The sequence below is a fragment of the Rhinatrema bivittatum genome, chromosome 4, assembly GCF_901001135.1.
Source record: "Rhinatrema bivittatum chromosome 4, aRhiBiv1.1, whole genome shotgun sequence".
NCBI lineage: Eukaryota > Metazoa > Chordata > Amphibia > Gymnophiona > Rhinatrematidae > Rhinatrema > Rhinatrema bivittatum.
This window is the reverse complement of record NC_042618.1, coordinates 65,400,827-65,414,234: the sequence shown is the minus strand read 5'-3', so window position 1 is coordinate 65,414,234 and position 13,408 is coordinate 65,400,827. Positions and strand designations below refer to the sequence as shown.

The window sequence follows — 13,408 nt, the reverse complement described above, 5'->3', positions numbered from 1 at the left end:
AAGGATTTTAAAAATTCATGCTCTCCGTACCTGTGAACATTTGATTTCCAGTCACCCTGGAAGTGGGATGCACAAACTTTCTCCTCTTTTATACGCACACACAAGCTCATACCCTGCCTCTGACAAACCTGCAGGTGTGTCCAGCTCTTCTTTGGTTGGGATTTACCAGCAACCCTAGACCCTCATCTTTATTGCAGCTGCTGGCAGATTGGAATCCACCTGCATCCCCCATTTTCTCGCTCTGTCATATACACACATCCATCCCAGGCAGCCTCCCATTCACACACATGCGCCCACCCATCCCAGGCAGCCTCCCATTCACACACACGCCCACCCCATCTCAGGCAGCCTCCCATTCACACACATGTGCCCACCCATCTCAGGCAGCCTCCCATTCACACATACACAGCCCAGGCACAGGCAGTCTCCCATTCACACTCACGCTCACACCCATCCCAGGCAGCCTCCCATTCACATGCACACGCCCACCCATCCCAGGCAGCCTCCCATTCATACACCTACTCATTCCAGGCAGCCTCCCATTCACACACACAAATACATTCATTTCTCCTCCACTGCTGCTGCTGCCTGCCTGTACCTTTTACTTTGTGGAATACTGGAAGTTATAGCACCGCAAGTGTTCAATATCATGGGGCCAGCACCGGAGGAGGATCTGCAGAAGGGCTTCCTCTGCTGTAGCCTCCTCTTCTTCTGCTGCCAATGGGATCGGGTCCACCGGCGGCATCACAGATCTCCTTCCGCCGCTGGTGGGATTGGGTCCACCAGTAGCACCATGAATCTCCTTCTGCCGCCGGTGGGATTGGATCTACTGATGGCACTACGGACCTCCTCTTTCTGCTGTCGGTGGACCCGGTCCCACCGGCAGCATGGACCTCCTCTTCTTCTGCCACTGGTGGGATCGGGTCCACCGGCGCATGGACTTCTCCTTGCTTCTGATGCTGCCTCATCGGGTGTGCCACCCTGTGCATTACCAGGTTTACACACCCAGTGGTGCCGGGCCAGGTCCCTGGTGAGACCTCATTTGGAATACTGTGTACAGTTCTGGAGACCACACCTTCAAAAGGATATAAACAAGTTGGAGTCGGTCCAGAGAGTGGCTACTGAAAAATGGTCTATTGTCTTCGTTTTAAAGCATATGGGGATAGACTTAAAGATCTAAATATGTATACCCTAGAGCAGTGGTCCCCAACCTTTTTTGCACCAGGGACCGGCTTCAAGCAAGACCATTTTTCCATGGCCCAGGGGGCGGGGCTTTGGTCATATGAGGGCGGGGTTATGGAGGGGGTTGGATTTTAGTGCACACTTATCATTTAATTATGACATTTATAATGTGAATGTGACTCAACTCACCATAGGTTCTCATATGCATGGCACACTGACCCATGATCGTCATGGGGCTAGATGTAAAAGTACAGTTTGTATCCACGGGAACCCCCCTGACCCACAATAATGGATGTAAAGCAGAATTATGACATTCCCCATACAACTCACCCTACAAAAAAGATATTCTGGTTTTGGTGACATCTCAGTAACAGTAACTCAAACTCCTTCTACTTCCAGGCTCAATAGCCCTACTTATGAAAAGACAGCAGTTTACCACCAATGCATGTCCTCTTGAGAAAACACAACAAATAAGACCGATACAAACGCTTACATGCTAGCAAAATATTTCATCTCGGTAGCAGACACAGAACCGACCTAACATAACTCCCAGGATCTGTAGTAATGCACATAAACTAATCTGCACTCAGTTACACCTGCATTATGCAATACACTCAAACAGGAGCAACCCTATCTATGAAAAGGCAACACTACAAATATTAAATCAGGTCCTAAAAACCAATACACCTCTTATTAGGAAAACAGAACTAGCAAGCAGCTATAGATCCCCACACAGAAATAATTGTAAAACTATACTAATAAGCAGAATAAATGTTTCAAAACAGCTATGAACAGAATAACATCCAACAATTAAAAACTCATAAAAACTATTAAACATTCTCCAAACACCAATAAAATATTTCAAAAAAGCAGACATCACACAATTAAAATGGCAGTCAAGAAAAATAAACTTAAAAAGCCACTTTTACTTACCCCCTCCAACTGCTGTCCTACTCCCCTTCCCTGCAGGCCATGGCACACACCAGAAGCAGCAGTAGAAGCTAAGCTCTATACTTATGGTCCTCTTCCTTAGTGCCCATGACTCACACACACACACCATACCAGTCATGCCCCCATGACCAGTTTGTCTCTCACACACCAATCATCTCCCAAACAGTCTTTGGCACACACACACCAGTCACCAGTTTCTCTCATGCCATACACACACACACACACACACAGGCTTCCCACTCCCGTGTTCTACTTACATATATGGTCTTCTCACTCTCATAATCACTTTCTCTGTCTCTCTCTCTCACACACACACTCACCAGTCTCTCACTCCCATGTTCTCTTTCAGATATATAGGCTTCTTCCTCCCAAGATGTGTCTCACACACACCCAGGTTTCTCACTCCCATGCTCACTCTTCACATGCACAGGCTTCTCATTCCCATAATCACTTTATTTCTCTCTCTCTCTCACACACACACACACACCAGTCACCTGATCTCGCTCATGCATACACACACACACAGGCTTCCCACTCCCATGTTCTCTTTCAGATATACAGGCTTCTCCCTCCTATGCTGTGTCTCACACACACCCAGGTTTCTCACTCTCATGCGCACTCTCTTCACGTGCACAGGCTTCTCATTCCCATAATCACTTTCTCTCTGTTACACACACACCAGTCTCTCTCATTTCCATGCTCACTCTCCACGTGCACAGGCTTCTCATTACCTGAATCACATTCTCTCACATTCACACACACCAGTCTTTTTCTCTCACGCACACCGTCACCTTACCAAGCAGTCTCTCTCTCTCATGCACGCGCACTCACCCAGGTTTCTCACTCCCATGCTTTCTTTCACCCCCACAACACCAGGCTTCTTACGCCCATGCTTTCTCACATACCCAGACTTCTCACTTCCATGCTTTTTCTCTCTCACACACACACACATCAGCTCTCTGACCAGTCAATCACACATGCTGGCTGCCTGCTTCTCTCTCTTTCTCTCACTCACTTCCTCTCCCCCCCCCCCACCCCGAGCACAAACGGTGGCTGCACCACCTCCTCCTCCAGCCCCCGCAGGCCAAGAAAGAAGAATCCCATCGGCCGCAGGAGGCTCACGTTGCTGTCTCCTTTCCCTATTATCAGCTGCTTTGATTGCTCGGGGGCTAATGCTGCTGTCGCCGCTATTTTTATCATGCAGCACGGCTTTCTCCTTCCCGCGCACCGCGATTCACTTCCTGTTCCGGGTCAGAGGGAGGGGGGGGGCGGGAAGAAGAAAAGCCAGCCGCGGATGCCACAGCTTTTTTTTTTTTTTTTTTGCACCGCTGCCGTTCCCGCTAGGCTTGAACGCGCAGATAGCCCAGCGGCAACGGCAGCAGGGAAGGAAGAGCAGCGGGAGGGACCGGGAGCGCGCGACACCCCTGCCGGTGCTTGGCGGTGCCGCGGACCGGCAAAAAACTCCCACAGCTCGGTCCCGGTCCGCGGACCGGTGGTTGGGGACCCCTGCCCTAGAGGAAAGATGAGATTGGGGAGATATGATAGAGACAGTCAAATATCTCAAAGGTTTCCATGCACAGGAAGTGAGCCTTTTTCAATGGAAAGGAGGCTCTAGAATTGAGGGGGATGTTGTGAAGATCACTGCCCCTGGTGGGAGGTTTCTCGCTTATCATGCAATAGTAATACCTATGAGTGGGACACAGTTGTGTTCCTGAAGGAGCCATGGCTTATTTATTTATTTATTTTGATGTTTTGTATATCATCGTCCCAAAAGAACATCACAACGGTTTACAAAATCAGCATTGATATTCTTGGATAACATTCATATTGTAGGTCAAACCAACAGCAAATACATTTCTAGGTTAGCACATCTGCCTCATGTACACGTTAGATAGGGGGCTATGGTTTGTGGCCTTCCCTGCCCCCTCTTCTGGGGGGTGGGGAGTGTCAAGCAATGTTATGGCTAGGCTGAGTTCAGCTGTGAAGGGGAGGGTGGATATAACATAGAGGAGCCCTGTCTTCCCTTGAATAATTGTGAATGGAGCCTCATGGTGCTATAGCCCAGCAGAGACTGGTTTCAATTGAGCTGGAATCCCAGAGGAGTAGGGCCAAAAAAAAAAGGGGGCTGTATGTAAAAGGCCTTGGCTATAAACTATTTTCATATATTTGTTCTTTTCAGCAGGTGGTGTCATAGAGCGAAGGCATACCATGTGAGAATGTTGTGTTAGACTTGAAATAAAAAAGCTAAAAAAAATGAATTAAACAAGCTGTACCACAGCTTGCTTATTTTATTTATATTCCACCTTTCAGTCACTTCAAAGCAAGTTACATCATATTCATCTTTTTGCCCTTTTTCATTGTTTCTTAAAGGGCTAATAATTAAAGATGTTTACAACAGTGTAAACAGCTTCTGAAGTCACTATGCTTTGCATTTAAAGCAATATGTACCCCATAGTGTGAACATTTGGTTTCAGTGTAGTTAAATACACAGTAAAAGGAGCTGAAGAAAATATAGGTGAGCTTTTAGTGATTTTTGTTTTTCAATTCATAGGAGTTTTTGGATAAAGGATCTTCACCTATAGAAGGTAATTTTCGGAAGGATTTTCATGTGTAAAAGTAGTATATAGGATAGCAATTTTCAAAAGCCCGTTTATGCATGTAAAACCTTTAGAAAATGACTTCCTTTAGGTGTGCAACTGTAATAGATTTATTATTAGCTGTATTTAGATGTAGCAAGCTTAAATTCAGTATTTTATTTATTTAAACACATTTGTTTACTTGTCATATCAGATAGCCATCATAGTGAGGTACAATAAAAACATTATACGGTGTACATAAATACAATTTGTTACAGCTGTGGACCTATTCTAATTGGTTTGAATTGAAATATTGTGCCAGTGTGAAAGCATTTTATTGTATGCAAGGTGCATTTGTATTTCCCAGATTTAAATTATTTCCAGTATATTATAGTGTGAAAATCGGAAGTGACTATGCATAGGTAACTAACAAACTGGGTCATTTATCATTTCGCATTAGGGTCTCTCTCTCAACTCTCTCTCTCTCTCTATCAAATGCTGCAATATGTCAAATAACACAAGGCAATGTGCATTGCAGAAATTACCACAAGTTGCGATAATGTAGCTTGCGTTGCTGAAATTGCCTATGAGATGTGGTAGCTTGGAAAATAACCTAACTACGCCCCTTTTTTATCGCAGGTGCTATTTCTGCTATAAATTTAGCATTTTGATAAATCTAGGGGAAAGTGCTTAATTTTTTGAGATGGGAGCAGAATAAGAAAGCATTCTTGTGTTGTGTGCATCTGTATTTATGAGAACATCATCTGGTTTTTTTTCTACCAAGTTATGTATTTTTTCTAAAAGTTGCATTTCAGACTATTTGCATTAAAAACTGTTCATTTGCATTTTATTTCAATTGGCACATTGGATTCAGATAGTGATGCTTCATTTTGAAGAAAAAATGATGCAAAATCTTTTTTTTTTTTTTTAAAGACTTAAGTCTTCAATGACAGCTAGTCAGAGTTAGAATTAGTTCAAGGAAATGTTAATAATGCACTGCCTAGCCTAATCCCTTTGATATCACCAGGTATCCTCCTGTTCATGGGTTAATTGCTTTAAAAGGAAAGGCAGTATTCTAAGCGGTGGGCCGCTTCACCTTTTCACAGCTGTTACCATTGAGTGACAACTAAATCCCATGTGTAAGATGAGGAAGAGCTCAATCTCCAATTGGGAGAAAATTTATGTAAACCGCAATCCCTTCAGAATGTGCGGAAGTCATAGACTTTCTTGATTTACTCTGCTTTTCCAAGAAAGCTCTATTGTTCACTTCCCTAAGTCCCATCAACCCTTTGTAGCAGAATATCACAGCGGCAGCAGATAGCTTGAAATATATAAATGCTATCATAGCTCTGATTAATAGCAGTGCTTATGAGTCAAGTCTGATAACGGTGCAGCTCTCCACTCAATTTCAGATACTGCTAATGGAATCTGTCTTCTCCAATTGTAATATGAGAAGGCCTAATTTGCTATGGAGCTTGGAGCTGTCAGCAATAGGGGATTGTGGGGTCAGATGGGAGCTGCCAGGTTTTTGCCCTGCAGCTTGTATCTCTCACTTTGAATAGAGCAGCCCCCTGCCTGCCAGCTAGCTGATAGGCCGCCATGGGGTTTATGCCACTTCATACAATAGGAAAGGGTTACATAGACTGACTTTATAATTGTGAAGCAAGCTCATATTTCCACAGCTACCATACTGCATAATTTCTAATAAGTGGTTTTGAACAAATGTCAGATTATGAAAAGTTTCCCCAATTACAAAAACTTATAAAACATTAAAATTTCTAAATCTTTTTCTTGAAGCATTTCTGCAGGTGGAACTAGGCATCACCTATTATAGTTATGCTAATAAATGAATATGCTGTGTAAAGATTTTTTTTAAATTTGAATCAAAAAGATCATTTCTTTTGTGGCCTAACTAGCAATCTAGTAATAACCATGAACTGTATTTCAGTTTTTATTTCCTTTTTGAAATGATTCCACTATACAAATTCTTGATGGGCTTGGTGTGAGCTAACATTTTTATATGCAGATGGCACACAGTTCTTTATCCTGAAAACCTCCTCTTGGTCACATGCTAGGTCTTCTCTCTGTTTATCTAACAGCAATCAAAAATGGCTTTTCCTTAGCGTTCAGGTAGGTCAGAACCAACGAGTGGGTTATGCACCTCTGCCAGCAGATGGAGCAAAAGCTGACGGCATGGCCATATAGTCCTGCCCTGACATCATTCCACCAGTATTCTCTGTCTCTAGCAGATGGTAGATGTGCATTTCCCTTCGGGGGAGTGCCAGTGAGTTTAAAAAAAAAAAAAAAAGGCCCTGGCAGATATTTTGAGGGCAAATAGCTCAAAATTCTGCAGCATGATTACTGACAAACATTTTTCTTAGGGAATAAATCATGCCAATTTTGCAGTCATTCACTGGCTTCCAGTCTTGTGGATAATTAAATATAAGATCTTAAGGATTATTCACAGACTATGGACCAACAGTGTTTCACAATGTATCTGCGTAGTGTTGTGTCTTTTCAAAGTTCCCTTTTCGGGGCTGGCCCACTTGACAGAAACCCATAAGACAGCATTCTCGATGGCTGGCCCATTTTTTGAAAAGCTCTACCAAAGAATCTGTGTCTGCAATCTTGTAGTAAAACCTTTCATAAACATCTGAGTCTTACTGTGCAGACAGACTTTTCAAATAGATGAATGATTTCCCTCAATGGTTCACATTTTGGTGTTTACTCTACTGTAAGACGCTTTCAGTTTATCAATTTTTTTGTGCAGAGACTGCAGTGTACAAATTTTTTGTGCAGAGACTGCAGTGTACAAATCAACTTCTCTTTTTAGAATTTTCATCACTTATAAGGATACCTCTGAATGTGTCTGTAATACCACCCTCCTGACCCCAACTCAAAGTGCCCCCTTACAATGGTCCATATATAGAGTATCAGACTGAGACTTATAAAGAGTATCTCTTTCTTTCTCTCCCCCTGATGTTCACGAGACTCCTGCACCTAACGAGGAGCTATAGCAAAGCGGCGCGCATAACATACTCATGCTGGCTGAGAAAAATTTGGAGTTACGCATGTCAGTGCTGGCCCCGCCTCTGGAATGTCCATGCCCTGCCCCTTTTCCACCTACTTTTTCTGGATGCATGTACCTCAATGTACGCGTGCCCTTCCTGGCAATTTAAAATTCGCATAGCTCCCATGTGGCTCACTTACACGCATATGTGGCCATTTTTACGCGCAAGGCTTTTAAAATCTACCTCAAATTCTTTACATACCTTGGTTCTTGGGGGCCTGCTCCGTCTTAGCCTTGCCTCCATTTTGAGCTGGTCTAAACTGTCACAATTCAGTCTGGCAAGGCTAGGAGGAGGTACCATACCTGGAGGAGGAGGCCAGGTCATACTGAGGCTGGAACAGACTATCTTCGGCCTGTGGCAGCTGCCATTTGCCATGGGTTGAGCCCTTGTGGCGACACAATCTGATCTCATCCACTTCCCTCCCAGCCTGTTCCAGTTAAGGAGTGGATTGGGAGGGAACTTTCCTCTCCCTAACCCTACCACTTTCTCCTTCCCCTCTCCTCTGCTCCCCGCCCCCTAAACCTAACCTATCTAACCCCAAATTTTTTATTTTACTACTTACTGCTCCTCTGGAGCAGAAGTAATTTCCGTGCGCCGGCCAGATGCCGGCAGACTTCCCCGGGATAGCATTGAATGGCACAGTCCCAGCCCGCCCCTTTTTTAGCTCGGCACTTCGGCACATAACGGGGATTACGTGTGTGGCCAGGTCCTTTGTAAAATGTGCGGGATGCACAAGGCCCAGCTACGGACTTAACCCCCGTTTTTTACTTGCAGCAGGCTTTTAAAATTTAGTTGATCTTGAACATTTTTTGACTAAAGTTTTGCCCATAAGTCTGGTTGGAAAAATATCTGGATATTTTCAGAGGCAGATTTATTCAGATAAGTCCTACTGAGTATCTAGTTGAAGTTAAGCACATTACTTTCTTGCCAGCTATCTGAATATTTGCATACTACTTTGGAAATAAAATGTGTATTAATATGCTATATAGCTTTTATTATACCTCTGCTTACTTTTTTTTTTTAATTTTTTCCCTGTGATTACACTTCAGGTGTTTTATGCTTTATTCATACTTTACAGCTACACTTTAATTTGATTAGGTATGTAATGGGAATACCTAAGTAGGAGGAGCTTTTTAACATTTGAACACTAATATCTCATTAAGAATAATTTTCTTTCTGACATTTATCTTTGTCTTAATTTTTTCTTAATATTGTTAGTTGAATCAGTGTCACTAAATCACTGGTTGTAAGGCAGAAGTTGTGTAGTAAAGCATATGAATAAATTTGAACTAATTTTATAGTGTTCTTTTTTAGTATTTTGTCTGAAGTTTAGCTATTCTGCCATGGAAAGTGTTATATAAAAAGTTTTTGGGTTTTTTTTCTTTTATGTTCCCCCATCATATTCTTCCATCTTTTATCCCTCACTCCAATGGCATATCTGGGAATCCCTTGGCCAGAAAGAAGTCTCGGTGGTTAGAAGGGCTGCCATGATAGCCTCCCTTGACTTGCCTGAGCACACCACTTCCATGGCACACCTAGGCCTGATTGGCCCCAGAAAATGGGGAATCTACACCTGGAAAGTTCCTATATTAAAGCATGTAGAAATGTATGTATGTATATATTTATTTATTTATTTATTTAGAGTTTCTTCTATACCAATAGCCGTTTGCACATCGTATCTGTTTACAGACAACGCAGAACTTTTGGGCATGGCCCTTACATAGAACAATTAATTGCATAAGAGAAAGAAACAATATAAAACATTGAGAAGGGGGGATTGTGACAACTGGGTATCTTAGGCAGATAAACTGGGTATCTTAGGCAGATAAAAGGAAAAGTATAAAATACAAGAGACTATATTACAATGTACATAGAGTGATGGATATTCCAATTCAGGGCTAGTGGTCATTTGCAATGAGCTGACATAGAACGACTGAGCTGAAATGCGGGTTACGTAAGGTTTAGGAGTGGTAAATTGTAAGATGCTGGTTACATCAGATATTATGTGGCGAGGATCTAGAAGAAACACAAGGGGTAATAACAAGCACAATAGGGTGGGAAAGGTAGTTGAGCATATATGGCTCCTGGGGTGACTGAAAGGAAAAAGGGGAGGGTGAGGAAGCATAAAGTTGGAGGGAGGGAGAGGCAGTTTGCGAGAATACATATAATTGAATAGCCAGCAGTTAAGTATTTTTCGTGGAAAGGGAAGAGAGTGCAGGATAGGCCTGAAGGAACAACAGTGTTTTTAATTTTTTTTTTTTAAATTTAGGAGTAGAGGTCTCTGTGCGTAAATCAGGAGGTAGGGAATTCCATAGAGTAGGGCCAGCAAGGGAAAAGGCCCTGTTCATAGTAGAGAGAAGTTTGATGTGTTTGATTGAGGGTGTGCAGAGAGTTCCTTGTAGGGCAGGGCGAGTGGGTCTTGTTGTCGAACGAGGAAGGAGAGGAGGGTTGATCCAGTGGAGGTTTTCATTTGTAAGGCTTTTATGGATGAGGGAAAGTGCTTTGTACAGTATACGTTAAATAAAGAAAAATAAAGGTAAAAAATGGCAGAGACCCATACTTTTTCATTTATTGTACATTAACCCAAAAACAGGCAAAAAAAATATTCGTGTATGCTGGTCACAATTCTCTTATCTTGAATAGTCATTGTCATCCTGCACTAGAGGATAGAGGCTAGCTTGCAAGGAAGAATCCCGATCTTTAAACTATATTTCTTTTAAGGAGGAACAACATCTTTAGTGTTTTGCAGGTTATTTTATTTCTACTATGTTATACTACTGCTATATCAAACATATGGAATCCAAGTAAATATTATGAAAATAAGCCTAAGTTCTTATTTATTTTTGTCACTAATATGACTACCATGGTAAAAAGCATGCAGAAGACTTTATAAATGTTTCTACCCACAGTTAAGTAATTCAAATGCCATATTTTGTTTGTCCTTAATATTAAATGATAGCACTCCTTAACTAGTAATACATTTTTTTTTATAAATTATATTCATTTACAGTTTTATTTACTTACACAAAATAAGATACAGTAAATTTTGAAATATTTTTCTCATAAAAGGCTTTTGCATGAAAAATTTCATAAAACCTATGTTGCATAGGCTCGGCGGCGTGCGCAAGCCCTGGGACGCGTGTTAGTCCCAGGGCTTTCCGGGGGGGGGGGGGGGGGGGGGGGGGGACGTGTCGGGGGCGGCGCGTCATCCAGGGGCGGGGCCGCGGGCGTGGTTCCGGCCCGAGGGCATTTCGGGGGCATGGCAGAGGCCTCCGAAACTGCTCCTGGACCGGGGAATCGCGTGCCAGCAGCCGGCCTTGGGCAGGCGTAACCTTTATAATAAAGGTGGGGGGGGTGGGGGTTTAGATAGGGGAAGGTGGGGGGAGGCGGAAGGAAAGTTCCCGCCGAGGCCGCTCCGCTCTTTTTATGGAACAATTTAGCAAAAGCAGCCTTGCAATAATAAACTTTAGCATGTAGCCCACTTTGCACAAATGTTTATTCGAATGCCACAATAATGAAGTGCTGTGATGCAAAATCATGCAAAGCAGCTCAATGTATTTTGTAAAGAGCACACACAAAAGGCTTTTTGGGCCGATTTTCTCACAAAAATATACCTCAGTAAAGTATAGTTATTTTTGAAGTTGCCCTGTGAAGCAGTAGTTCTTGCAAGCCTCTGCTCAAATTTAAAGGGGCTGCATGGTCCCTCATCTCCCTGCCTTTTGGCCTAATACTAAATCTCTGGTGGTCCTAGTGGGGAGGTGTAAATGTCAAAACCCAAGGGTTCAATAAGCCATACCCATCCAAGGTCCTCCCCCCGCCCCCCCCCACCAAAATAAATTCTCAAAATGGTAATCACGGCCCCCCTCCCTCCCAAGCTAACCCATATCAATGGGGATCTTCTAGGAGCAGATGTGGATCCCACTCACTCCTGCCCTGCCAGTGCTATTTTCCAAAATGGTTTACCTCAGTATCAGGGGTATCTGAATAAAGAGGAAAGTAGCTCCAAAAGCTTACTCTGGACCACAAGAATCAATCATTTTCCTGCAGAATTCATCACTTTGTTAGAAAATTTTGGGGGGGGCAGGGGTTAGACTAATTTGAAAAATTAGTGAAATGATGAATTCTATTAAGGTTATTTCACTTTATGTAAGTGCACCTTTGATTGTTCTTTAGTCATGCTTTTTCAAATTTTTTGTATGTATTTTAAATGTTTACAATTATACTTAGCATATATGCTATTAAAAAACATACAGAAAGGGTTCAAGTACTTGAAACTAATACTGTCACAGTGCAAAGTTATCTTTAATCTGAAAAGTCCAATACCTGGTCCCATAGGTTCTGAAAACATTGTTATACTTTACATGTTTCATTTTCATGTATCTGGAATTCTCATAAGGATCATTTCAGCAGCACTATAATATATTTAGTCAAAACAATGGAAGTAGCTAAAGAGGAGGAGTTTTTACAAACTTTATTTTCCTGGCGTGTAGCCAGATGGACTCAGAACGAATGGGTATAGTATGCTCGTGCTAGCAGTTGGAGACGGATCTGACGTCAGCACGGGTATATATACCCCCACAGGAAGCGTAGCAACTCAGTAATTTCCGTCTCCAAAGCAGTTTGGAGAGCCTGCACGCTCGCTGAGCGTGTTTCCAATCTACTTTCCACTTTCTACTCTGGAGCCCCCGTTTCCAGAACTATTCCACGCACCTACCTCTGCCTGCCAGAGTACGGACCCAGTTACGGTGGTGGTTGCAGTCCAACCACACGAGCAGGGGGTCGAAGATGTCCTCCCCCACGTGGACTTTGCTTACCACAGATGCCAGTCTGAGCGGCTGGGGAGCACACTGCGAAGGACTCACCGCACAAGGACGGTGGAACAGAGAAGAGTCAGCGTGGAACATCAACCGTCTAGAGGCTCGGGCAGTCCGATTGGCATGCCTACGATTTGCTCACAGACTGAAGAACAGAGCAGTCAGAGTGATGTCCGACAACGCCACCACGGTGGCCTACATCAACCGTCAGGGCGGAACCAGAAGCCAAGAAGTATCTCTGGAGATCGCCCCACTGATGGCTTGGGCAGAGGCGAATCTTCAGGACATCTCCGCCATCCACATTGCCGGGAAGGACAACACCACGGCAGACTTCCTCAGCAGAGAAAGCCTAAATCCGGGAGAGTGGCAGCTGTCACCCACAGCCTTCCAGATGATTGTGGATCACTGGGGGATTCCGGACATGGATTTACTGGCGGACAAGTCCAATGCTCAAGTACCCAGATACTTCAGCCGCAAGCGTGATCCGTTCTCACACGGAATCGATGCCCTGGTTCAGCCATGGCCTCCAGGGACTCTGCTATATGCTTTTCCTCCGTGGCCTCTGCTCGGCGCCATCATCCACAAGATTCAGAAACACCGGGGCCTAGTTCTTCTAGTGGCACCAGACTGGCCAAGAAGACCCTGGTACGCGAACATGAGAAGACTACTGGCAGGGGAGCCTCTTCCCCTGCCTCCTCTCCGGGACCTTCTACGTCAAGGTCCCATCCTTCACGAGGATCCAGCTCAATTCTCTCTTACGGTCTGGCCATTGAGAGGGCTAGACTAAAGAAGAGGTTATTCGGAGCCCATGATA

The 13,408-nt window shown here is 43.7% G+C and overlaps 1 protein-coding gene across 2 annotated transcripts in view; it reads left to right on the top strand.

Moving 5' to 3' along the window:
* The window catches only part of TMEM260 (transmembrane protein 260), a 246,464-nt gene that overhangs the window by 79,882 nt on the left and 153,174 nt on the right, over positions 1-13,408 (top strand). The window contains exon 3 of one of the 2 annotated variants that reach the window (XM_029598249.1): positions 9,238-9,386. The exons of the other annotated variant lie outside the window; for it this stretch is intronic. Coding sequence (XP_029454109.1) covers positions 9,238-9,386 — 149 coding nt within the window. The remainder of the gene's footprint in view (positions 1-9,237; positions 9,387-13,408) is intronic. 2 annotated transcript variants of the gene reach the window in all.